Raw genomic sequence first — 26436 nt, 5'->3', positions numbered from 1 at the left:
AGTAAAGTGTGTGAACGAACCAAATATTTTTATTTTTATGGCGCAGATTGAACCATTTGTTCAATTACTGGCAAATTTACAGAAACATTGGTATCAGTGTTCATGTGACAAATGAACCAATTTTTTTTTTATCTCCTTGAAACCACACACCTTTTTACTGCAGAAGTAAAGACAAGTCTATTTTCTTTAGTCATACAGTGCCACAACTCACTGACTTTTATAACACAACATTTCTTAAATTAAGCTAAATGAGAATGCACTGGCCAGCAAATATCTCACCTGTGCTTTGATCCATCCATAAATACTTTAGCAGCAATACCTGGCCATTTTTGCATGTTCCTGATTTAGTCTAAAACACAATATATAGACAACAATAACATAGTACACAGATATGCATTTTTAACCCTTTATTGAATTGTAGCTGATTTTTTTTCCCATAGCTGAACACATTGATTCAGTACGTCAGTTGTGTTCACGCTGACATACCACCGATATTCCTAATTGGACAGATAAATTATAATTTGTATTAAATTGAACGTATCTCAGCTATTTTAAAGGCCTTGAGCTGCGATTCTTCTTGTAGCTGAACTAAAACAGCAGATAGTGACTTAGAGACTAACACACTTTAATTCAGGACTAAGGGTTTTTTATAATTAATGTATGACCTTAATATGAGATCCACTGAAAACGTGACATGGTCATGAACATCTAGGCATATAAAATGCACACAAACATGAACATCAATTATTAAACAAAGCTGAACACATTGGCAGCCTGGCAGGAAAAGTAATTTGCATGACACTAAAAACATGGGAACTTGGGCTAGAAAGTATATTATGACTCACTCAACTCAACTTTTCATTAAATGTTACTTGAACTAAATGCAATATTGTTTGCGAAGGAATGCAAGATTTAATAACAGAAGTACACAACAAAATCAAACAAAAGTAGACAATTTGGTTTACTTATACTTTTGAAGTTAAAACGGTAGACACTTGCATATAACGATTTGCACTGTCTGCACTTTAAGCTAAAGTCAGTCGAGCTAGAAAATACATGCAAGCAATGCACAGAATTCATTAGAGAAGCATAGGAGAGCAATGAATATCTGAACGGGTACTCCACAAGCTGTACAACAGTTCAAACACTTCCCCCCACAAAAAAGTTCTTACCAACATTGAAACAAATAGCTCAAAAAACACACATCTCAAATGCATCATTAAAAATAGGCTGAGTAATGGAGTCAATTTCAAGTTTTTTTTCAAGTTTTCAGATGCAGGTACCACACTAGAAATCATTGTAAGAAAAAAAGCATACATGTATAACGTTAAAGTACTGTATGACTGTAACTCTATGCTACATTTCTTATACATTTCTGCAACTGCACATTGTCTGATGTGGAATGACAACATTCATGCCAAAGGTTATTACAATATATCAAACAATGACAATATTTTCTAGTTTTCCTTAAACAGATCATTCACCCAAAAATGGAAGAAAAAAAGAAATCACCCTCATGTTATTCCAAACCTGTACATATTACAAGAAGACATTTTAAGAAATGTTTATCAATACAAACATTCTTCAAAATATCTTCTTTTGTGTTTTTCGCAGAAGAAATAAAGTCACACTGGTTTGGATCAACATGAGGCTGAGTAAATTCCATGTTATATTTAAAATGGAAATATCGTTTTAGTACCATGACTCCGTGCTCTTCTCTTGGAGATGCAACTTTCAACTCCACTTGAATCATTTGGTCAAAATCCTCAGGTACTAAACCTAAGGCAATTCACTGACAAACATCAATTAGCAGCTATGTGAAGGCTGTGGACAAGTGATCTGTCAAAATCAAAAGCTGGACTATACCTGATCTTTCCAACTACACTCTAGATTAATTTAAAGGAGTTGAAATCATTTCCAAGTACATTTAAAAAGACCATGAACATAATGCTGCAGGTGAAGTCCTGTGGGCTAGACAGAATTGTGGATTGTGAAGTGAAGGCTGGTAGAAAAACCAGTCAAAATGAGCCGATGGGCTAAGGACCATTTCCAGTCAGTTGAGTAGAAACTAAAGAAGAAAGGATGAGCAGGACTTTAGAGAGCGATCTTATAGACTCACTCACTCAAACAAGTCAAGGCCTCCAGACAAGAGAAATACAGCGGTGACAAAGTTCATGAAGATTTGTGCTCCAACATGTAGTAACGGTACATGATGCCCACAAGTACAGCAGCTATGGCAGGGATTAACCAGGTGGTCAATGACCTGAGCAAAAGACAAACAATCGGTTAAAAAAAAGATGAAAAAGAAAATCAATCCAAACACGAGTCCTGTAGCTCATGCAGAACTGAATCAGACTTCTTACCTGGACTCCTTGGAAGTTGTGATGTAAACCTCCTAGAATGGAAACACGATAAAGGGTGCAAACATTAACAAACCGTAACTTTTACATGACAGTCAATATGTTTTTGAATCGGTCAAGAAAGAGTTCTTGGAACTGTTTTTACCTTTTTTGAGTCTTTCTTTCGATCATCCTAAAACAGGAAAATAGGCATTATTAAAGTTTATGAATTTACACATACTTGAAGACAGACTACCTCTGTTTATCTTCAGAAAACAGTTTAAGGGTGCGTTCACACTTGTAGTTCGGTTCGTTTGGTTAGTTTGGTCCGGACCAAAAAACAAAAACAAACATAATAGTCCTGGTCCGCTTAGCGTTCACACAGGCATTTTTAACAGCGAACCTAAAGTTACCGAACCAAAGGCATAGGGAGACGGTAACAACCTGATTGGTCGGTTTATATAGGAGCTCGTTTACCGAACATGCAAAACAATGCTGTGTGCGGATTACACGCGCGGGCATTTTATGCGTGTACATATGGCATTATTTTTTACCAGAGAACTCATGAAGAGCTCATGAAATGTTCACAACATTCAAAACAACGCTGTGTGCTGGATTAAACGCGATCATTTTATGCGTGTAACACATATGGCATTATTTTTTACCAGAGAACTCATGAAGAGCTCATGAAATGTTCAAAACAACGCTGTGTGCTGGATTAAACGCGATAATTTTATGCGTGTAGCCTACATGTGGCATTATTTTTACCCGCTGAGAACTCATGAAGAGCTCATAAAATGTTCAAAACTTTCAAAACAGCAGCAGGATTTCCTCCGTTGTGCAAAAGAGACGGCCGTTCTGTCGTCTGTACCTGCTAATAATGGGCAACACAGGAACTTTGATGAGAAGAGCCAGGTATGCTTTTTGTGTGTTTTTTCTAGCATTTTCGAGACATGCTCGTCAGACCAAATATTGATTAGGCTCTTCCTCGTTGCTCTACGTTTGCCCTCTAACGTTAAAGTTACTCATTTTGGATAACGTACACCGATCTTTCCGCGTCGTCAAATCAGCTGCATTATGCGTGGCATCTTGTGACATTATACGTCCGGTTTTTGGTCCGTTTACATGTCTTTGGTCCGTGTTGCGTTCATATATCAATCGAACCGCACCAGAGTTCGTTTGGAAGCGGACCGAGACCCATCTTTTTAGCGGTCTCGGTCCGCTTGTTTGGTGCGCACCAGAGTTCGGGTGGCAGCGTTCACATATGTTCAAATGAACCGCACTAACCGAGCAGCCGCACCAGGGTTCGTTTTAATCGAACCAAACATGACAAGTGTGAACGCACCCTAAGATATTTTATATTTAGTCCCAGAGCATATGCAGTCTATCGATCAATGATTCGAGTCGCCAATGTCATGTGATTTCAGCAGTTTGACGCGATCCGAACTGCTGAAATCACGTGACATTGGCGACCCGAATCATTGATCGATTCACTGATTCATGAACCGTTTGAATCTTTTTGGAGGAACACGGAAGAGAAGACAATGCTGAATAAAGTCATAGTTTTTGATATTTTTGGACCAAAATGTATTTTCGATGCTTCAAGAGATTCTAATTAACCCACTGATGTCACATATGGACTACTGTGATGATGTTTTTATTAGCTTTCTGGACAGTGAAGTGGGCATTGACTGCATATGCTCTGGGACTAAATATAAAACATCTTAAACTGTGTTCCGATGATGAACGGAGGTCTTACGGGTGAGGAACGACATTAGGGCGAGTCATTAATGACATCAATTTCATTTTTGGGTGAACTAACCCTTTATTAGCGCAAATAATTAAGCGGCCACCTCGTTGTTTTGAGGTAGGAGAGCCCTGGGATGTCTTGTTGTGCTGCTGTGGTTTGCCATTTGAGTTTTACAAAGCATGCAGTGCAACATTTTATTCGGTTTCTGTTCCCAAAAAATCTCTCACTTTAGATTGGGCTCTATATTTGTGTAACAACAGCCAACATTTTTGGGAATATAAACAGTGCGACAAACTGACGCAAATTGACCAATTTACATAATCAATTATGTTGAGGCGTCATTACTAGGGATGCACCGATCATGATTTTACATGGCCGATTCCAAAACCGATTTTTTTTTTCAAGCAAAGTGGCCGATTCCGATACCGATTTCCGATTTTATTTTAAGCAACAAACAATAAAGAAAGAAAGTATACATGAACAAGATGTTTATTTGGTATTTAATAGGCCAATTTGGCTTTTGGCCAATGAAAACAAGCTTGCAATCTGAAATTAATAGGAAATTAAATTAGGTTGAACCTATTTAAAAATTAACATTACCTATTAACTTTAACATATGCATATTCTGCAATCCAAACAACACAATCAACACACATTGAACAATCCAATCAAAGAATTAACTTAAATCAGCATTTGTTTTTAAATTCAGTTTAAAGAAGAAAAAAAACTCTTTACCAGTTAAATTAAAATAAATAATTTAATTAAATAATTTTAAAAAGTTTATAAATACATTGTTCCAAAAATGTTAAATCAAATAATGTTTAGTGCAACGAAAAAACAAAGATGCTACAGCAAATTAATTCAATGTAATTAAGGTAAGGTAAAATAAAAAAATAAAATAAAAATGATCATCCTTAACTGATAGTAGGCCTATTTCACTTCAAGTGCATGGATGTTCTTTTTTGCAAACAGAAGCATTCCGGCTTTCACAAGTTAGTCTGTTTCGTTTCTCTTCCAACACTTGAGAAGCTGAGCTGAACAAGTGCTCACAATCTACGCTTGTGCACGGCGCAGAGAGGAGCTCGCGCAACTTCAGCGAGCGCAGGCTCTTACCGTATTTGTGTGCCCGTACACCAACGGCTGTTTGCTTCTTGGTATCTGTGCTTTAGACAGGTAGCTCTGCATTTCCAGTCCTGCTCTCATATTGCAAAATACTTCCACACAAGTGACGTTCGCGAATGGTTGCAATATAAGCGTATGTGGATTGCGCAAGCAGGCGCACTTCTGGAAAAATCGGTGGAGAGAAGAAAAAAAACGCGCTAGAAGCAAAAACCGGCCGGTTCCGATTTTGGGCCGGTCAACCGGTGCATCCCTAGTCATTACAGCCCAATTTATATTCTATGATTATATCCTTACCTAGTTCCATTTCCAAACAATTGTTAGTTGCTCCCCTAGATGATTCTTTTTAAGAAAAATCATTTACATGCAGTAACAGAATGCTCAGACTTCCTGAAATGTGTTAATCTTTAAACTAAAAAGCAAGCGCTACCATATGGAGCTCCCCGATGTAATACTGCTGGAGCATCTCTCTGGCATCTGTGGAATGACCCACGTCCTCAAAGCTTTCTGTCGCATCTGTGCCTGCTTGCTCCAGCAGAACCTCTTCACCTCCCGGATGCTATAAAAGAAAAGGAGAGAAAAGTTGATATCCCCTGAACACCAGCACTTGTCATTAACAAACTATTCTGCACATCTCATAAATCCAGACACATCTGTTGCACAACATTCAACCTCTGATCTCATTTACAATCACCAGGTTATAATGTTTCACAACAGTGAGACTTAAAACACAGTTTATTTCATTTTTATTTGTTCTGTTATATAAATTGTTTATATTAGTTAGGCTAGTAGTTATTTCTGTGGAATAGAAATTGGAATCAATCAAAAATTGTGAAATTTCACTAGTATCACAAATTTTGGTGGCTTATGTATGGAAATACAATGTTACAAGAGTTAAAACAAAACTTCTTATTTCACATATACATACATACATACATACATACATACACACCCACAAACATGTCTGGTTCACTATCTTTGTGGGGACTCTCCATAGACATAATGTTTTTTATACTGTACATTCTATCCCCCTACACTGCCCCTAAACCTACTGGTCCCCACAATGTAGGTAATCTCAGGTTTTACTATCATTATGTAATATACACAAAGGCACACACACACAAAAAAAAAAAAATGCAGGGAAGGACTTGATTTTGTCCATGGGGAATCGATTGGTTGGTTGTGGTTTGCTATTGGTCGATCTGATGTGAGTGATAGGTTGTCCCGCCCTCACACCTGTCCACGTCATTAGAGAAAAGAGATGTTGCTGCGTTTTGATAGTTTTGAGGGCACATTATTTTTTTCTTTTATATTTGTGTATGTGGATAAATCATTTATAATAAATTCAGCAATATATCTTTAAAAAATAAGATTTTGTGTAACTGTCAGTTATACTGACTGGTTGTTCACATTACACATATTTATTGTAATTAGAAGTATTGTATAATCAATGCATTATATAACAAATGAATACGCCTTATTAAATAAATGGAGCACCTGTAATGACTGGATTTGCCGACTTTAAAAAGTGTGTGAACACACCTTTCTGTGTGTGTGTGTGTTGTTTTTTTATATATATTTTTATATCTAATCAGCTGTAAAGTGATAAGATATAAATGATGAGGACGATAAATGCAGTATGAATTGCAAATCTTTTTTTTTCAAATAGGTATTTCTCAAACCACGGATATGATTAAGTTACCGACTTGCTCGTTTTCACACGCTTCTTGTAAGCAACTCAATGTCATGCTAAAATGAAACCAAAGAGATGTGGGTTGTGTAAAACTCCAAAATGTGACAGGATTTAAAGGAAAATAAAACTTTTAGCACGTTGTTGGAGATGAAACGCAAAACCTGGAATGGTTCATTTCATTGTGACAGCTCAACGTGACTGGGTTAGCCATATTGCTATGTGGCTAATTCACAATCATGCAAAGCCTTCCTTGAAATTTCGCTAGAAAATGTATAAAGTGTTAGCTAGTTGGTTTAACCCACTGCACTGAATCTAGCATGCTAACTCACTGATAGGGCCGCAAAACTTTGATTATCTTGACAGCAGCTTGTGTTTCGAGTCTAGAAACATCCCAGCTCAAATGAGTAAGATTAGCTCGGGTAAAACACATATGTGATAGAAAAGTAATGTAAAATGATGCAGGATTTAGTGTTGTGTTGGCTGTGGCGTGGAGGACATGACGAAACGCCAACCGTCTTAACTTACCTCCTCCATGAAACTTGTGATATCGTAAACTTTATCGTGGATGATGAGCCATGTGTCTTTGCTCAGGTTATGGGCTTGAACCTCCTCGCGTGAGTAGTATTTCACACCGCTATCCTCCGATGTGCCAGTATTTTCATCCTTCATGTTCTGATTATTCCTGTTCACTGAGCTCTCAGTTTCTTCTCCCATCTTCACTCGGTTTCTGTCGCTTCTCTGCTGGAGTTCAGTGGAAACCCGTGGAGGTTTTACCTGTAATATTTTAGCTTGAAGCTGGTTTTTATTATTATTATTATTATTATATTATTACACCCAACCTGTCCAGTTCAGTTCTAGTCCAGCCGGCACACCATTCGCCACCAGTCAAGAGAAATTACCGAATCTATTCACTAGAACCAAACCAGCCAATCCGCACTCAGTTCACTCGGTAAACGGCCAGTGAGGGCCCCCTTAGCAGCCAATCAGAATCATGAGCAGAGCATCGCGAGACCGCCAAACGTCGTACGTTTTACGCACACTGGCGTCACGTTACACAACCCCAAAAGTCCTTAAAAAGATAAATGCACTTTCTGTATACATATTTTTTATGTGAATGTGTTTGTGTTAAAGCGTTTGGAAAGAATTGTGTCTCTCAGAAAAAAAAAAAACTAATGCCAAAATAGCGAGATCTTACTCAAAAATGTGCATTTGTGAATAAAGAATTTAAGTGAATCAATAATTTACCAAGAATCACACTGTTTATGATTCTTGGTAAATTATTTATTCACAAATGCAAGTTTTTGGTTAGGATCCTTCTACCGTCTATTTTTCTAGCAAAATATAAATCCTATGTTTGTCTTTGATGTGCATAAAAAAAACTAAAAATCTTTGAAAAGACAAAGATTGCTATCAGTGTTTAACCTTGTATACTTGTATCTTCCCTCTGACATGTTTTTTTTTTGTTGTTGTTGTTGTTGTATATTTCTCGTGATCTGTGTTTTTTTATTGCTATTGTTTCTGTTATGAACTTATAGCTACATTTTAATTTTGGGCATAAAAAAAGTTCTTAAAGGCACTATATGTAAGATTTTTGGTTTAAAGTATCCCAAAAACACTAGAACAGTGTTATATATTTTCTTGACTTGTGTATATTATCCCAAATATTTTCAGAGAATGTTTAAATCCCTAGAAATAAGCAATTTTAACCAGGACACTCACTGTATCTGTGTGTCGCCTATAGACCCTTTTACAGCCCACGTGATCAAAGAGTTGCGCGCGCATTTTGGCAACGGAAGTGGTGTTGTTCCCTAGTGGTTCTAACGTGTTAGCAACTCCGAAAGTTTATCAAAACGGTTTCCCAGCATCAAAATGTCTGGCTGTTGCGTTTTCGGTTGCACTAATCGCTATTCCACCAATGGGCTTAAGTTTTATAGGATTCCGACAGGATCACGGCCGTTTCAGAGGAACCGGCGGTACCTGTGGCTGCAGGCGATTAAATACATTGATTGGAACGTGGACATAAAAATGCTCGCATAAAAAAATTACTTTTGTAAAACATTTACTGCACTTGAAAATGAATGCTTTATAATAAACCTCCCAACATTGGCTGCCACTGGTGTGTATAATGTACCCCCCACCCCCAGATTATCATATCAATAATCACAGTACTTATCAATTTCATTTGTAATGATTTTATTAATAGTTTAATTGCAAAATAACCATCAGAGAAATGTATGCAAGCAACATAGTTGCTATTAAAGTACTATAGCATTACAAAATTAAACTTTAAACAGAAGTGTGTCGACACATACGAATCAATAACAACATAAAATGTAAGGAAAAGGATAAATGTATGTCTGTGTGAAGAATAAGAATAAATGTAGAAAATTGTATTGGACATTCTGTACATGCCCACAGACAACGTATTCATAAGCATCCAGTGATTTATATGCTTGTCTCGGGTGTACACGCTCGGTTTCTCAACTAAATACGTATATATCCGACCACTGTATATCTGGCCATCTGCTAACGTCTTCTGTCCACTCCACTATAGTACACGGATCTGGTAGCCGAATACCATTTGATAAAGTCAACTTTTAACTAATAACTTTAAAATAAAGTTAAATAACTTTCTCGGTTTGTGTTGCTTAACCCGCTCACGTAGCTTGACATGCTGCTGATTCTCGCCACAGTTTGTTGCCAAAATGCGTGCGCATACGTTGCTACGTCATCATTGTATACAAACAGTAAAAGGGTCTATTAGTGACATCATACCCGCGTTACCCTTGGTTTGTTTTGTAGAAACAATGGCCAAAGACATTTACAGGTCCTTTAAAAAAAATTATCATATGTGATATAAGTTCATTATTTTCCATAAAAGTAGTGATAAAAATTAAACTTTCATATATTTTAGATTCATTGCACAGCAACTGAACTATTTCAGGTCTTTTATTGTTTTAATACTGATGATTTTGGCATACAGCTCATGAAAACCCAAAATTCCTATCTCAAAAAATTAGCATATCATGAAAAGGTTCTCTAAACGAGCTATTAACCTAATCATATGAATCAACTAATTAACTCTAAACACCTGCAAAAGATTTCTGAGGCTTCTAAAAACTCCCAGCTTGGTTCATTATAACCGCAATCCTGGGTAAGACTGCCGACCCGACCCTGTCCAGAAGGCCATCATTGACTACGTTTACATGGACAGCAGTAATCTAATTATTGACCTTATTCTAAATAAGACAATATTCTGATTAAGGTGTTTACATGAGTTGCTTTTAGAGTACTCCGTTCATGTTCCCGTTTTACATGTGATAGAACATAGATCGATTATGGCACGTCATTACGTCCCCAATGCCACGTTATGTTCTCCAACATCCAATCATAGCGTGACTTTGGCAGGTGCGTTAATTTTATGGGCTCAGGAAACCCGCTGTAAGTTCACCTGCGGGTGTCGCTGTTGAACAGTGTTACTTTACATTAAGAAGTATAACAAAACATGCGTTTTTATAATGTTTTATATCTACATTTACGTTGATTTATTTTTGTAATATTATGTATTGCCTCTTTCTGTTTTTTTTTTGAAGAGACACTGCCCCTCTTTCCTCCTTATTGACAGCCTACATTTATAATAATAGCTTTGATTAATGATGAAAAAGGTTTAAAAATCATGACTCTTTGGATTGTTTTTCCTGCCGTCGAGCCACAGGCGTTCATTGAATGACCCATCTGGTTCGCGATTACAGACACAAACTTATTGTATTTTACTTTTACAATGAGCATAATAATTACAACAAAAATAAAAATAGAGAGAGAGGACGCAGTGTTCACAATGAACAGTCAAGTAAAACACACACCGCCCATACCAACGCGTTATGGCAACGACATTTCAGACAGATACATAAAAGATAAACGCGACTTTTCCGCCATTTGTTACTGTTTTGCACACGTTGTTATATTAATTATAATTCCAATTCTGTTTTATTGCCCACAATATTATCGATGATTGTTGAAAGGGGCACTTTTGATTAATTTTCAAAAAGGGCAGAGGCTCCAACCCACAAAGCCTCCCCTCTGCACTTCCCTGGTGTGTGTAACGTTATGTGCCCTGTCACAAAATGCGGTGAAATCTCCGACATGACATTAATAGTTAGATTAAGGTGTGTACATGTCTCCGATAATGCGACTAAAATAGGCATACTCCACATGTCTTAATCCGATTTATGTGTAGTTAGATTATGACTTTAATCAGATTAAGGTAATTAGAAATCGCTGTCTACATGGTAGCCTCTTAATCAGAGTATTGTCTTAATCAGATTAATATCGGAGTATTGTTGTCCATGTAAACGTAGTCACTGACACCCTCAAGCGAGAGCAGGGGCGTAGCCATCTTTTCAGAAGTGAGGGCGACAGAAATATTTTATTTTTTTTGGACCGATATAATTTATCGCATCTCTTGCTTTTAATTTGGTAAGATATCAAATACACTGCTGAACAATAACCTCTAATATCTAAAATATTTACTCCTATATTTTATCCACATTTTATGATTGGTTTATATAGGCTACTACAAACACTTCTGCATTAAGTCTCCATAGATTATGCAATGTAAAAAAATATATATGTATACTGATGTAAATCAGCTGTTCTCTATGTGAAGATATAGTAAAGTGTAATTTATTCCTGTGATCAAAGCTGAATTTATCATCATTACTCCAGTCTTCAGTGTCTCATGATCCTTCGCTAATCATTCTCAGATGAGGATCTGATGATCAACACACATTTATGATTATTATCAGTTAAGCTGCTCATGGTGATGCTTAATTTTTGTGGAAACCATCTAAACATTTGTGGTAAAATTAAAAAAGAGAGAAATGAATACTTTTGTTGATCAGACATGCATTAAATTGATCACAAGTGATATATTTAATATTACAAAAGATAATAATTTATTTAATAAATTCAAATAAATGCTGTCCATTGAACTTTCTATTCATCAAAGAATCCTGAAAAATAAACTGAATCATGGTTTCTAATACATTTTTAAGCAACTTTTTTCAACACAGATAATAATCATAAATGTTTCTTGATTATAAAATCATCATTTGAGAATGATTAGTAAAGGATCATGTGACACTTAAGACTGGAGTAATGATAAATTCAGCTTTGATCACAGGAATAAATTACTATATTCACATAGGAAAAAAAGCTGTTTTAATTTGTAATAATATTTCACAATATTACTGTTTTAACTATTTTTGATTAAATAAATGCAGCCTTGGTGAGCAGAAGATTAAAAAAGCTCTATTATTCATATGATAGGCCTACTTTTTTTGTCAATATAGGCTACATTAAGATTGCTTGAAAAACACAAATAAAGCATATATTGTCGCACTCGTCTGATTGTCGTTGTCACGTTTCATCACTCATAACGATTGTTTTCCATCAGCTGCAACTCCAGCGTGACAGGGTATTACTTCTGCAAATCCACTTTTGGACATTCTGTGAGAGCACCATCCTCAGATGCGAATAAAATGACAGGTCATGCAAAGATTATTTTTTTGTCTCTGAATTTAAATCTTGATGTATTCACATTGGTTTCTATTTAATACATTTGACCGTGACCTCAAGAAGCGCTCTATCAACCGAGATTAGAGAAAGCTGTCTTTAGCGTCCCTGTTAATTTGCCTGCCCTTGAGCAGGTATCGTTGGTTCGAATCCCGCTCGGAGTGGGTCGACTAGGATCGGGGTGACCCAGTAAAAGTGCGGGGGATAAAAATACATTTTATTAAAAGTGAGGGGGACACGTCCCCCCCATCCCCCACGTAATCTACGCCCATGAGCGAGAGGGTAAGACACAGAAAGAAATTTCTGAACGAATAGGCTGTTCCCAGAGTGCTATATCAAGGCACCTCAGTGGGAAGTCTGTGGGAAGGAAAAAGTGTGGCAAAAAACGCTGCACAACGAGAAGAGGTGACCGGACCCTGAGGAAGATTGTGGAAAAGGACCGATTCCAGACCTTGGGGGACCTGCGGAAGCAGTGGACTGAGTCTGGAGTAGAAACATCCAGAGCCACCGTGCACAGGCGTGTGCAGGAAATGGGCTACAGGTGCCGCATTCCCCAGGTCAAGCCACTTTTGAACCAGAAACAGCAGCAGAAGCGCCTGACCTGGGCTACAGAGAAGCAGCACTGGACTGTTGATCAAATTTGGCATGTCATTCGGAAATCAAGGTGCCAGAGTCTGGAGGAAGACTGGGGAGAAGTAAATGCCAAAATGCATGAAGTCCAGTGTCAAGTACCCACAGTCAGTGATGGTCTGGGGTGCCATGTCAGCTGCTGGTGTTGGTCCACTGTTTTAGCAAGGGCAGGGCCAATGCAGCTAGCTATCAGGAAATTTTGGAGCACTTCAAGCTTCCATCTGCGGAAAAGCTTTATGGAGATGAAGATTTTGTTTTTCAGCACGACCTGGCACCTGCTCACAGTGCCAAAACCACTGGTAAATGGTTTACTGACCATGGTATTACTGTGCTCAATTGGCCTGCCAACTCTCCTGACCTGAACCCCATAGAGAATCTGTGGGATATTGGGAAGAGAAAGTTGAGAGACCCAAGACCCAACACTCTGGATGAGCTTAAGGCCGCTATCAAAGCATCCTGGGCCTCCATAACACCTCAGCAGTGCCACAGGCTGATCGCCTCCATGCCACGCCACATTGAAGCAGTCATTTCTGCAAAAGGATTCCCGACCAAGTATTGAGTGCATAACTGAACATAATTATTTGAAGGTTGACTTTTTTTGTATTAAAAACACGTCTTTTATTGTTCGGATGAAATATGCTAATTTTTTCAGATAGGAATTTTGGGTTTTCATGAGCTGTATGCCAAAATCATCGGTATTAAAACAATAAAAAACCTGAAATATTTCAGTTGGTGTGCAATGAATCTAAAATATATGAAAGTTTAATTTGTATCATTACAATATGGAAAATAATGAATTTTTATCACATAATATGCTAATTTTTGGAGAAGGACCTGTATTTCCCTGAAACCACGACTCAACAACATCTTCCCTGAATGAATTTGCTGATGAATTAGTAGAGTGCTAGGTGGAGTGCAACTCTCTCTCATTTGCATATCTTATCAGCGAGTGATGAGTGCCATGTGTACTCTACTGATATCTGTTTAGGGAAAACAGATGACACATAATTGGTGTCATCTGTGAAATGGCTCATTAAGAAAGCACATGTAAGGCCAACGCAGAATCTGTGCACATTCACTGTTTTACAACCTGAAATACTGGTACACAGCGTCGAGTATGAAACTGCATTCAGGTGAGATTACCCATTCAAAGTTGTTTCCCAAAAGATCATTTGTAACGTTTAGTAGCCATTATCCTGAGAGACATTCTTCCTGTTTTAGCCGTGTTTGTACTTGTTGAAATCCGTTGATTCTACAGCCCTCAAATGCTACTGCTAATTTTGAATTTCAGCTTCAACTTATGGAAGAGTTAACTTGTGATGGACACTGAATCATGTCATGGTCAGTGTTTTTTTTGTTTGTGTGTGTGTGTGTGTGTGTGTGTGTGTGTGTGTGTGTGTGTGTGTGTGTGTGTGTGTGTGTGTATAATATTGACAAATTTATTTTTTCTTGCAAGTTTGCCATTCTTATTGATGTTCAATTTAGAGTCAATGAATCACCTGGTCTCCTTATTCATGCAGGAGCAAAATGCCAAGCTGTGCTGGTTGGATGCTGCGTCCCGGGTTGATCCTGCTCTGGCTTCATTTGTAACTATTTTTGTTGGTGTGGTAGAAACCGTCTTTAGTGTTTTATTTATCATTATTTTTTTTTACTTGTTCACTCAGCTGTTGTATAAAGCAGCATCACTGATGCAGTAGTCTATGCTTGGACCCTCTGCAGTTTATGCCGTGGTGAAATTACAATGATCCATTTGTTTTGCGGGCTAAAACGTTGTATATACTTAAATTGGTGCCATTTTTGTGTTTTCATAGTTGACTTTTGAAGGAGGATCTGTAATGACAAGGGGAAAAGACATCCGGGCCAGGCATGACTCTGAGGTGGTTTGAATGGGCCCCAGACTGGACCAGCTTGGGCCTTACCTGGATCAACCTCCACAACAGTCACCAACCACCACTCCTAGGACTTCACACCTTCTGACTGCTAGGACATCACGCCTTCTGTTGTCATGATTTTGACTTGGACTTCATTTTCCTTGGTCATTCACTATGGCTACAGCAAGTGGTTTTTTTCTTTCTTCCTTTTTCTCTTTTTAATAGTGTTCTGTATGGAGCACTGACTTGTAACCAGGCAGTGTTATGGTTTCTCTCCAGTGTGAATTTTTTTGTGTTGTCTCTGAGATGCAGAAACAACGACTCTTTCCACAGTATGAACACTTGTTAGGTTTGACTACAGTATGGATTTGATTGCCATATCGCTCCAACTGCAAGTGACGTTTTGGATTGCCACGGTGGGGTTACTTCTGTTCTAAAGGTTTTTTTCTCTCTGTGCCCCACACTTGCTAACTCTGCCACTCCCTTATTAGTTTTGTGTTGCGCACTGTGGCTTTTAATTGTTGGTTTTATTTTAACAGGGCAGTGTTGCAATTTCTCTCCCTTTGTATCCTCATGTCTATCTGTTTCTTTCTCCCTGATGTGCAGAAACGATGACATTCCACAGTTGGGCTTGACCTCAGTATGGATTTGATTGTTTTGGATTGTGAAGTAGTTTTGCCACAGTGCGGTTATTTCAGTTAAGTAAGCGTTTACAGTAGTTTTTACTTTCCACTACATGTCAAAGATACTGTAAATTGTATATTTTGTGTAAAGCTGTTTCCACATTGAGGACTTTTGAAAGACCATTCTCCTTTGTGTTGGTCAACATTTTAGATCAAAGTTTACCCCATGTTTCTTGTGCCAGTGAATGCTTTGTATTTTCCAAAAGTCTTGCTCAGTGTACTTTGTGTTGTATAAACTCTAATGACTTTTAGATGCCTTAAAGGATTTGTTTGTGCTTTGTAACCTGGTTTCCTTAATCGTGTTCCTTGAGTTAATACAATGAAAGATTGCCCTGTTAGCTTGAACTAAAAATTAAGGCAACCAGGTTACTCTGCTTCAAGTTAAACCAAAAAATCCTATTTTAACACCCTGTTCAATCGTTCCCCCTCAAACCACCTCACTTCACTGTCCGGTGTAACCCATATTTGTTTTCCACTAAATTGTCACATCACAAAATAAAGATTACAGTTTCATGTTGTCTTCAGCTGCTTTAAATTCAGAACTTTCTCCACCCATCCTTTGTTGCAGTTTTGAAGTCTACTGTTACATTTACCTTTTTCCAGCATTTTCTAAATGTATGCAGTACCTTAAAAAAAAAAATCCCAAATGAGTGTTTGCAACTGTACCATGTTGGTTAACTTAAGCTTTATGTGACTGCCTTTATAAACCTTTCCAGTAGAACCATTTAGTGCATTGGAAAAGCAACCTTTGCTGACCCTGTAAGTGATCGCTCTTGTGCACTTTATTTTTATAAATGTCACATAGGGATAACTTGGTTAAAGTGTGTACTTTTTCCATCTGGATAAGTTAGTTCTAACAAGCATAACACATTTAAACTTCTGATTGGAGATATTGCCAAAAATGTAAAGCCTTGAAAGTATTAAACCTGGCCACAAGATGGCAATAAATACATTGGAGTATGCATTTGTACACTGTTTGTCATGGGAACAAACATGTGTACACCACCAGTCTGTGCAGAAAATTATCTAAGACATAATAGATCTAACCTAACTCCTAATAGATCGATTGGCTATCCGACCATTATATAAGTAATAAAATTAAATTCCAATAATGTTCTCCATGGTCGACTATACTTTCAGTGACTGCATGACTTATTGTTTGTGCTTACAGTTTATCATTGTAAATCAGGCTTTGGTAAGCAGATCGTTTTGAACACTGGCTTACAGACTGTCACGAACTGCAGCTTTAAACAGGGGAGTGTGTGTTTTATTGAATTGACAGTACCCTGGGAGGATGCTGCTGAGGAGGCAAATGAGAGGAGGATGTTTCAGTAGGAGATGGCAGCAGAAGCTCAGCAACAAAAGAAAATTGTATTGGTGTATCCTGTGGAGATTGGCTGCAGGGACTTTGGGAACATCCACCCTCAGGTTGCTGGAAGAGCTGGGTTCAAGCACTGCATCACACCATCAAAGAAATGGCGATTTCTGCAGAAAGCTGCAGTCAGTGGCTTTGGATCAGGTGTAAAGATCTCAGTTGGAACTCAAAATGATGGGGACACACACCCGGGTCAGATCAGCAGAGGGTGTATTGTTTAAAAGCACGAAACACTTGATGACACAAAGGTACACAACTGACCATCTGTGAATAAAAAAAGTGAAATGCAAACTCAGGATATTATGGTCCACTTTAGATTTCTATTAACTTTGTGATTTAGTTGACATGTAGTTGCAAAGTTACTCAGAGTATTAACTATTAGGTTAGGGTTAGTAGAATAAGTTGACAAAGATGCAAAGTTATAGTCAGTAGAATATGAGCATTAAAATAGTGTTATTAAGCAGACTGTCTACTAATACTTCAGTGAGTTAGTTGACATGTAGTTGTAAAGGTACTTAAGGTGCACTGGTAAGCTTTTTTGATCAATTATGCTTGGGTGTTTTCGCTTTAAGAATGAGCAACAAATATCTATCTAGAAACTTTAGATCGGTCGTGGGCCCGGTCGCGTTGTTTCTCCTGCCCATTAATTGCAACATTGCTCAAAAAGTTGCTCCTTGTCATTGCCGTTACAATTAGTAGAATGTCTAAAGTGGACCATCAAAATAAAATGTAACCTCTTTGAAGTTTGAATAATCTATCTTAACACAAAAGTAGTGTTGGATTTAAATGATTTAATCTTGTGTATCAGTCCCACGTGAATCAATGTAACTTTAACATAATTGGAATGAAGTCATTTTTTAAGTGACAATTAATAGTGAATCTCCTTGACATGATTCAGGCATTACATCAGGGTTGCCAACTTTTAAGTTCAGGTTGGAGTGAGATTTTTTGGGGGCCGGGGGGGGGGGGGGGGGGGGGGGGGCTTTTGATCTTGATTCAGTATCAGTTTATATCTAGTATATATACTGTACATAATAATATGTTTGTTTTGGCACTAGTTTAAAGATTTCTTGGGTCAAATTATATGTGCCATTCCTTAATATTCACTTGTGAGTGCTTATATAAGTATCATTATTCATTAAAAAGATTAGGATGCAAGTTATTTAAGTTTTGAAATTTCACATTTAAAGAAATCTAGTGTTTGATCATCATATCTAAATATTTATTAGAATGCAAAGACTGCAATATATTTTTGAGCAACTAGATTAGATACATGTATATTTATTAAAGAGCCATAAGGCACCTAATGGCATTACAAATAAACATTAATATTTTTTTAGCCACAAAATGACTCTAATTTGCCTCTTTGAATTGGAATTCTCTATTTTAATATTAATTACTACACTAATTGTAATACACATTTTAGAAGAAATACAAATATTAGAAGAAAAATATTTTAAGTGGTCATTTATTGAAAATAATTGTTGCACAAATAGTATTTAGTACCAAAAGATCTCCTCAAAATATTCAATAAATATAATTTAATGAGTATGAGTGTGACCTATTAGTAAGGAATACCTGAGGGCTAAATACAAGAATAACATTAATGTTAACAATGTTGAATCTCTATCACTCTCCATAATAAAACGATCCTGTAAATATGAATGACTTAATAATCAATACACACTAACACTATGCTGTACTGTTTACCAAAACTTGCAGCAAACATCTATATAGTGAAACTGTTGTGTATCCGCTTAAGCCATTTAAATTCATTGGCACAGCGCTAGAAGTATTGAGCGCTCATGGGCCACGTGACCAGCGCGCACCGCAGGGAGATGAGAGCATGCAACTCCGCTTTTCAACGCCTCTGGCTTTAACATTATGCCACATTAGCGCCAAAACGCTATTTATTGTTTGAATTTCATTAAAACACATTAAAAAAAATTAAAGCTTTTAGCTTTGTTTAATATCAAAAGCAGGTTTGGCAATTTGGCGTGAGATTGAGTTGGGCGGAGTGAGAGCGTGAGACAGAGCCTGAAAGCGTGAGTCTCACGCCAGATGCGTGAGAGTTGGCAACCCTGCATTACATTTCATATATTAATTTACCCAATTCAATTTCATATACTTAAAATTCACATAATAGGATTTTAAACCTGCATTAGCTAGCCTACTTGACAAACTTTTAGCTAGCAATAGCACATATTAGCATCAATACTATTAAATAACGACAGTATCCGTCCACAGCCTAAACAAATGCTCCACTTTTCTCCACAATGGTAATCCATTTTAATTGTTCTAATAATTTATTACACACTATCAAGTCTCCCCCTTTTCTCATCTTGTTTAAAAATGCATAAAAACACTTTTACATATAAAATAACATTTATTGGCTGTGTTCCACTCCACTTTTAGATGCACACTTGCAAAAGTACTTCCCCTCGCGGAATCCCTGCCTGTTGGAGGTAGAGCTGGAGTCATCTCTTCACATGTGCTGTGAACAAAACCTAATGATACGCACATAACCTACATAATGGCACTCGCAGACAAAAACAATTGAGATGGGGACAAGCTTACCAATGGAGAAACAGAACAGATGAAAAAAATGGTCATTAATGACCCTGTTTATTTCCATCCAAACATTTTTTTTTTTCAAAGGAAATGGGTGATCGGGATCTCAGAGTTCGCTATTAAACAGCTGGTAATGTTTACACAGGAAATTGGATGAGTATTTTCACTTTCTGTTCCCTCTCGTGCCATATGGAGATGCATTATGATAATTCAAGAGATGAATCACAAGTCAATGCCTCGATGAATTTTATCAAGATGCTCATGCATAAAAATCCATTCTGTTGTAATGCAGCCATGGATGCGGTTTCTCATATTAAAAACCTGTGAATCTTTATCTGAATTAGACAATAAGTCATTGTACACCGTACGTCATGTCCAGGGCTTAAATGCTTTATCCTCTCCCTTCCTACCGCCATCTGTGCCTTATAGTCAATGGCAGCAGAGTGTGCAAAGATAAGATGAGAGATGTTTACAGGTTTTATTGAGCAGTGTACAAACTGGGAAATCTCATCTTGAAATGCTGCGTGACTCTCCAGGAGACTCGATATGTCACCACAGCAACGGATCATCGTCTACGCAGCCCGACGGGTCAGAGAACATCTTATGAACACAGGCCTGACAAAAACACCCAAGGTCAAAGCTCACTGCAGAGGCGTGACAGCACTGATAATTAAATCCACCCACGGTCTTTAATACACCAGCGCATCTTTTGTAGGAGCTGGATAGTGCTGTTAAACGCATCGAGGTTTTCCAGGCTCTCAAGGTTTTGTTATTTCTGCCGTGATTGAATAGTGCTATTAAATTCGACAATAGATCAGTGATGGAGGTTCAAGAACAAAAATCCTTGTGAAATTCTCAATGAGTTACAGAAGCAACATTAAATGCTGTTGCTAAGAGCCTAAAACCTCGAAGAAAGCGGTTCTCAACCTTTCTGAACCCAGGCCCCCATTGTCAAAGACAGCATTTGAAGGCCCCCCCAACACCACAATACTTTCAGCGCATTTTTACAAAAATATGCAAATAATAATACATAAATGTAGAGAAACTAGGAGTGGCAATAGAAATAAATTGTATTAAATCGTTAAATATTTATACAAATATTCTAAATACAAAATAAATAAATAAATAATAATGAGATTACAGAAGCGGTTTCCGTAACCAAATAAGGGTAGAATGAATGACAATTTCTCAGCAATTTCTACCCCATCAAATATTTAAGAGCATGACAGTAATTGTCAATAATAAATGTGTATTTGTTATAGAAATTATGTTCACATATAGTTCACAAGACAAAAAATCTGATTCTTTAGAGAAATCCTCCAGGATACACTGTAAAAGAAATGAAGTCTCCAATCGAAAAAATTTCAGTTGGCCAAATTTGAATTTCTCTGAATTTATGCACAGAAATTCAATTTGGCCAACAAGAAAATTGAGATGTGATCAGTCACTACAACATTTTCAACCTGAATTTTTTTTTTTTTTTTTTTTTACGGTGTATTCAAATCCATATTTTCATACTGTAAGCTTTTTCAATTTTAAGGTAAATTGTACTTAATTTGTCTTCCAGGAAACTTTCGAAGGGCAGTACTAAATGAAAAAAGGAATTTGTGATTTAAATCACAATAAGAAAAATTAACATCTTCAAAAGTTTTCACCCTCGGACTCTAAATGCATCATGTTTCCTTTTGAAGCATGTTTGAAGCTTTTTTAATAGTTGTGTTTGAGTCCCTCAGTTGTCTTCAATTGAGTGTGAAAAATGGATCTCAGAGTCATATAGTCACTGCTGGAGAGGGTTTGAATATGCAAAAGATGCTGGAAAACTGAAAAATATTGGGATCTGAGGATTTTTCTGAAGAACACATTGGGCAGTTTAACTGCTCAGGACAAACAAGGGACTCAAGAACACCCATCTCACACTCTCTCTCTCTCTCACTCACACACACAAAATATCTGGATCATCCAGAGAAACGAGATACAGGATTAAGAATCAAGGCGATGTAAACTTTTGAACACAGTCATTTGAACTGTCATTCAACACAGATTCTGCAAGGGGAGTGTAAACTTGTGAGCAAGAAAAGTTTTCTCAAGAATTTTATTTTACTTTAAATAATTTAAAGCTGTCCTGAGGACCCCTTGGAACTGTGTAGAGGCCCCTTTTTTGTGGGCCCCGACCCCCTGGTTGAGATCCACAGGTCACGCAGTCATTTTTTCCTCATTGAAAAACTGATGAAAATTTTTAATTTATGGCACTTTTGGATTTAATTTTTTATGATGAACATGCTGATATTCATATCAATAGTCTAATATAAGATGTTTTTTTCTACATGGAGCAGATCTCCTCATGGGGACCACCATGTTGAGATCACATGACCAGCTGCACACATTTACTTAGTAACCTCTCTAGACATGTGGCTCATGGAAATTAATCATGTCTCTTTATGAACAGCACAAATGGCATTGATTACTTACAACTTTTGTGTGATATTACATTCAAGCCACCAGGTGTCAGCATGACCATTATATAGATCAGGAAATCAAACAAATGTTTGATATAATTAGAGCTTTAAAAAATGAGTGAACCTTTAAATGTTGGTTATGTTTTACACAGCTTTTAGTTTGTCAATGATAAACGGAGTGCATTTGGTTGCATTTTTGTGATCTCAGAATAGAGAGCATAAAGACAGAAAAAAAGAAAAAGATTTTTAGCGTTTATCTATAGCTGGTAAGAGGAGTATTTATTATGAAATACTGAAAAGCATGCAGCCACTGTTTTCATTAAGAAATAATACCCATAATCAGAGATTTTTTATGAGAGCAGAGATAAAAGACAGGGAACAGATGAAGCCTCCCTAAATAAGGTTAAGCAATGGCCATGTTTGAAAGAGATGTGTAATGATGAGAATGTACAAAAAGGCTCTGAATTGCTATCATTACAATCAGTATAATTAGAATCCTGTTTTAGCAGGTCCAGCTGGCACAGATGAAGCTATCAGATGTCACTACAAATGGCTAAATCTCAAATAATCCTGAATTATCATGAGCTCTCGCAGCCATTATATGCTGTGAATCATTTGATAGTTCAGTGACTATTTACATTTTTTGTAAAGCTCCAAAAACGTGCCTTGTAATGCGCTGAAATGAACACTATAGTGGCAGTAAAACAACACTGTAAAAAAAAAAATGTAATTTTACAGGTAATGGTCTGTAAGTTGCTTTAGAAAAAAATTTACTGTATATGTACACAATATTAACTGCAATGTTACAGTATCACAATAATTCAAGTAACTTGACATGTTATGTACATGACTAATACTATAAATGTGCAGGTTCCATTGATCACATGTACTCTGTACTATATTTAGTACATTTAACACAAATGGGCTCTAAAGGTTGCTATTTTTTATGTATAGGTAGGCCTACATAATTTAGAGGTTGAAGTTGAGAGGTTCTTTAAAAATAAAGATTAATACTGTAAATATGCAAACATTTTTTATTTATTTATTTATGTACCTTACTGCATTTTTATAAAGAACATCAAGCAGGGTCAGGGCGAATTGTGAGCCCTGGAGAAAACTGCAAACAAGATGGGCTGATAGACATGGGCTGTAAGTCGCTCACGCTTGTAACCTGAGCTAACAACAGTGCTGTCTTAAGAGAGAAACTTCAACCCTATGGTTTCTAATGGCTCAAAAGAGTATTGAAATAGGGCCTCTAACACCATGGACAAATCCCACAACAGGACCATCCGCCTGGCCACTGGCCTTTTACGCCGTGCCCCTTTCATAAAACGACTTATTAAAGAGTGCTGACCTGCTGGCTTGTCACCAAAACCAACATGATAAGCAGAAATGGCAGCTAAATATACCTTCACTGTCGAAAAGCCTAGCCCTTATCCAACAGATCCTGGAGACAACATAATATGTCCCTCACTGAGCATTGAAAAGGGACAATATTACTCCTTCCACACCATTCTTCAAAGACTCGCCATTTATTACTATAAAGTGACCGAGTGGAAGAGGCTATGACAGATGGAGGCAGACCTGCGGCATTCAATTTCCACCTCTCACAGGCCAGGCCCAGAGAGCTATCCTCTCCGGGTGAGGATGGTAAATTTCCCCTCCTGCTTGTGACAGGAGGTCCCTCCGGGCTGACCTGGCAGTAGTTGAACTATATCGGCTACCCAATGCCTGGATGGCCAACGTGGAGTTACCCGTATCAGTGAATCCCATTTCCCTCACCCTGGCTAGAGTGGGAGAAATCAGGCTCAGAGGAGGGGATACATACAGCAGAATGTTCGGCCATGGGTGGGCTAAAGCATCCACGCCCAATGGATTCACAATCACAACATTGAGCATTTTTCTGCGAGGCGAAGCGATATCAGCCTGACCGTACTTCTGCCATATCTGCTTCACCACCAGGGGATGAAGCTTCCCCTCCCCATACAGAGGATTTCCCCTGGACAACAAATCTTCTCCCCTGTTCAGTATCCCTGCAACATGGCTTGCCCTGATGGATAAAAACCTTTTGTTGCACCACATGATCAGCTTTTTCGCTAACTTGTGCATAAAGATTAATACTGTAAATATGCAAACATTTTTTATTTATTTATTTATGTACCTTACTGCATTTTTATAAAGAACATCAAGCAGGGTCAGGGCGAATTGTGAGCCCTGGAGAAAACTGCAAACAAGATGGGCTGATAGACATGGGCTGTAAGTCGCTCACGCTTGTAACCTGAGCTAACAACAGTGCTGTCTTAAGAGAGAAACTTCAACCCTATGGTTTCTAATGGCTCAAAAGAGTATTGAAATAGGGCCTCTAACACCATGGACAAATCCCACAACAGGACCATCCGCCTGGCCACTGGCCTTTTACGCCGTGCCCCTTTCATAAAACGACTTATTAAAGAGTGCTGACCTGCTGGCTTGTCACCAAAACCAACATGATAAGCAGAAATGGCAGCTAAATATACCTTCACTGTCGAAAAGCCTAGCCCTTATCCAACAGATCCTGGAGACAACATAATATGTCCCTCACTGAGCATTGAAAAGGGACAATATTACTCCTTCCACACCATTCTTCAAAGACTCGCCATTTATTACTATAAAGTGACCGAGTGGAAGAGGCTATGACAGATGGAGGCAGACCTGCGGCATTCAATTTCCACCTCTCACAGGCCAGGCCCAGAGAGCTATCCTCTCCGGGTGAGGATGGTAAATTTCCCCTCCTGCTTGTGACAGGAGGTCCCTCCGGGCTGACCTGGCAGTAGTTGAACTATATCGGCTACCCAATGCCTGGATGGCCAACGTGGAGTTACCCGTATCAGTGAATCCCATTTCCCTCACCCTGGCTAGAGTGGGAGAAATCAGGCTCAGAGGAGGGGATACATACAGCAGAATGTTCGGCCATGGGTGGGCTAAAGCATCCACGCCCAATGGATTCACAATCACAACATTGAGCATTTTTCTGCGAGGCGAAGCGATATCAGCCTGACCGTACTTCTGCCATATCTGCTTCACCACCAGGGGATGAAGCTTCCCCTCCCCATACAGAGGATTTCCCCTGGACAACAAATCTTCTCCCCTGTTCAGTATCCCTGCAACATGGCTTGCCCTGATGGATAAAAACCTTTTGTTGCACCACATGATCAGCTTTTTCGCTAACTTGTGCAGTTGAAGAGAGGCTGTGCCTCCCTGTCGGTTGATATAACCGACCACTGTAGAATTGTCTGTTTTCACTAAAAAATGCTGGCTCTTGATGAAGCTCAAAAAATGTTTTGGCGCTAGAAACACTGCCAACAATTCCAAGTCATTTTTGTACTTGTGAATCAGATGTGAAGGCCACACACCATTCACCGCTCTGTCCATCAGAGTTGCTCCCCAGCCATTTAATAACGCATCGGTCGCTATAGTGACTCTCGCCGACACCATCCCCAAGGGGATCTGAGAGTCGCAGGGCTTTTCCAATGTCTGAGCGTGCTGACACAGGCATGAGTTATTTTCACTGGTTGAACAAGATGTTGCCGAGAACACAGAAGCAGATGTAGCAACCTAGCGCTGAAAGTCTCATCATAAGTAGCCCTAGATATATACTACCGAAATCACTGAGGCCATTCAGCATTCATAGGCACAGTCTGAACGGAACAGTTTTTTGCCCGTATGAAAACGAGAGAGACACTGAATGAAGGACGTGATCTTCCCCTCTGTCAGAGTGACCTGATAAGAGAGAAAGTTTACACTGAGCCCCAGATATTCTGTGTACTGAGCTATGTATGATAATATTCAGCGCCGCCGCTCCCACCGCGCAATGCGCGTAGGGCACCAAGTGCTGAGGGGGGCACAACGAGAATTCATCCTCGTTTCCTAAGGGAGCTGGTTTCTCTTATTTTCTCGAGAGCTGGTCCAAACAGGCCCTAAGTTGGGTCGAATGCTACATCCATCACCTCTGCTTTCTGAGCGTCTCTTAATCCTGACAGGTTTAGCTATAACGCTCTCTCACCAGACACGGCTAGGCCCATCACAAGGCCACAACCTTGAACCGCACCATGGGGAGAGCAGAGAATTAGATCGTTCAACACATCTCATCAAGCTGGTTTCGGCACCCCTGTATCTAGCTGTCAACCCATTTCCTCCAAAATCTCTGCCTGATACGTTGACAGTAAATTAACGAGCGCACTGACTGTGCCGCATACTTGTATAACCTCTGATAGAAGAAAGCGGTAAATGTTCCATCTTGCTCGGCAGATACAGTCTTGTTCAAAATAATAGCAGTACAATGTGACTAACCAGAATAATCAAGGTTTTTAGTATATTTTTTATTGCTACGTGGCAA

General features: G+C 38.3%; 1 protein-coding gene and 1 long non-coding RNA gene across 2 annotated transcripts; one reads left to right on the top strand and one right to left on the bottom strand.

Annotated features, from left to right (window-relative positions):
* Positions 1 to 392: 392 nt before the first annotated feature.
* cyb5b (cytochrome b5 type B) lies at positions 393 to 7799 on the bottom strand. The gene is made up of 5 exons (XM_067415964.1): positions 7427 to 7799; positions 5639 to 5767; positions 2506 to 2532; positions 2364 to 2395; positions 393 to 2263 (listed from the first exon to the last, which is right to left on the bottom strand). The coding sequence occupies exons 1-5, from the start codon at positions 7613 to 7615 to the stop codon at positions 2173 to 2175; spliced, it is 468 nt and encodes a 155-aa protein (XP_067272065.1). The 5' UTR covers positions 7616 to 7799; the 3' UTR covers positions 393 to 2172.
* A 6324-nt stretch (positions 7800 to 14123) lies between these two features.
* On the top strand, positions 14124 to 16071 carry LOC137040433 (uncharacterized). Its single transcript, XR_010897901.1, has 4 exons — positions 14124 to 14238; positions 14397 to 14446; positions 14626 to 14835; positions 14917 to 16071. It is a non-coding gene; the product is annotated as an uncharacterized lncRNA (long non-coding RNA).
* The last annotated feature ends 10365 nt before the right edge of the window (positions 16072 to 26436 follow it).

This window comes from Pseudorasbora parva, chromosome 1 (genome assembly GCF_024679245.1).
Source record: "Pseudorasbora parva isolate DD20220531a chromosome 1, ASM2467924v1, whole genome shotgun sequence".
NCBI lineage: Eukaryota > Metazoa > Chordata > Actinopteri > Cypriniformes > Gobionidae > Pseudorasbora > Pseudorasbora parva.
Note: the sequence above shows the minus strand (reverse complement) of the source record. Positions and strands in the feature narration are given on the sequence as shown.

Excerpts from the sequence above, each read along its gene's own strand:
- cyb5b (XM_067415964.1), bottom strand. The coding sequence starts at position 7,615 with ATGGGAGAAGAAACTGAGAGCTCAGTGAACAGGAATAATCAGAACATG. Across the intron at positions 2,396-2,505 it reads GAAAGAAAGACTCAAAAAAG|GAGGTTTACATCACAACTTC; the intron begins GTAAAAACAGTT and ends TTTCCATTCTAG. Across the intron at positions 2,264-2,363 it reads ACAACTTCCAAGGAGTCCAG|GTCATTGACCACCTGGTTAA; the intron begins GTAAGAAGTCTG and ends TCTTTTGCTCAG.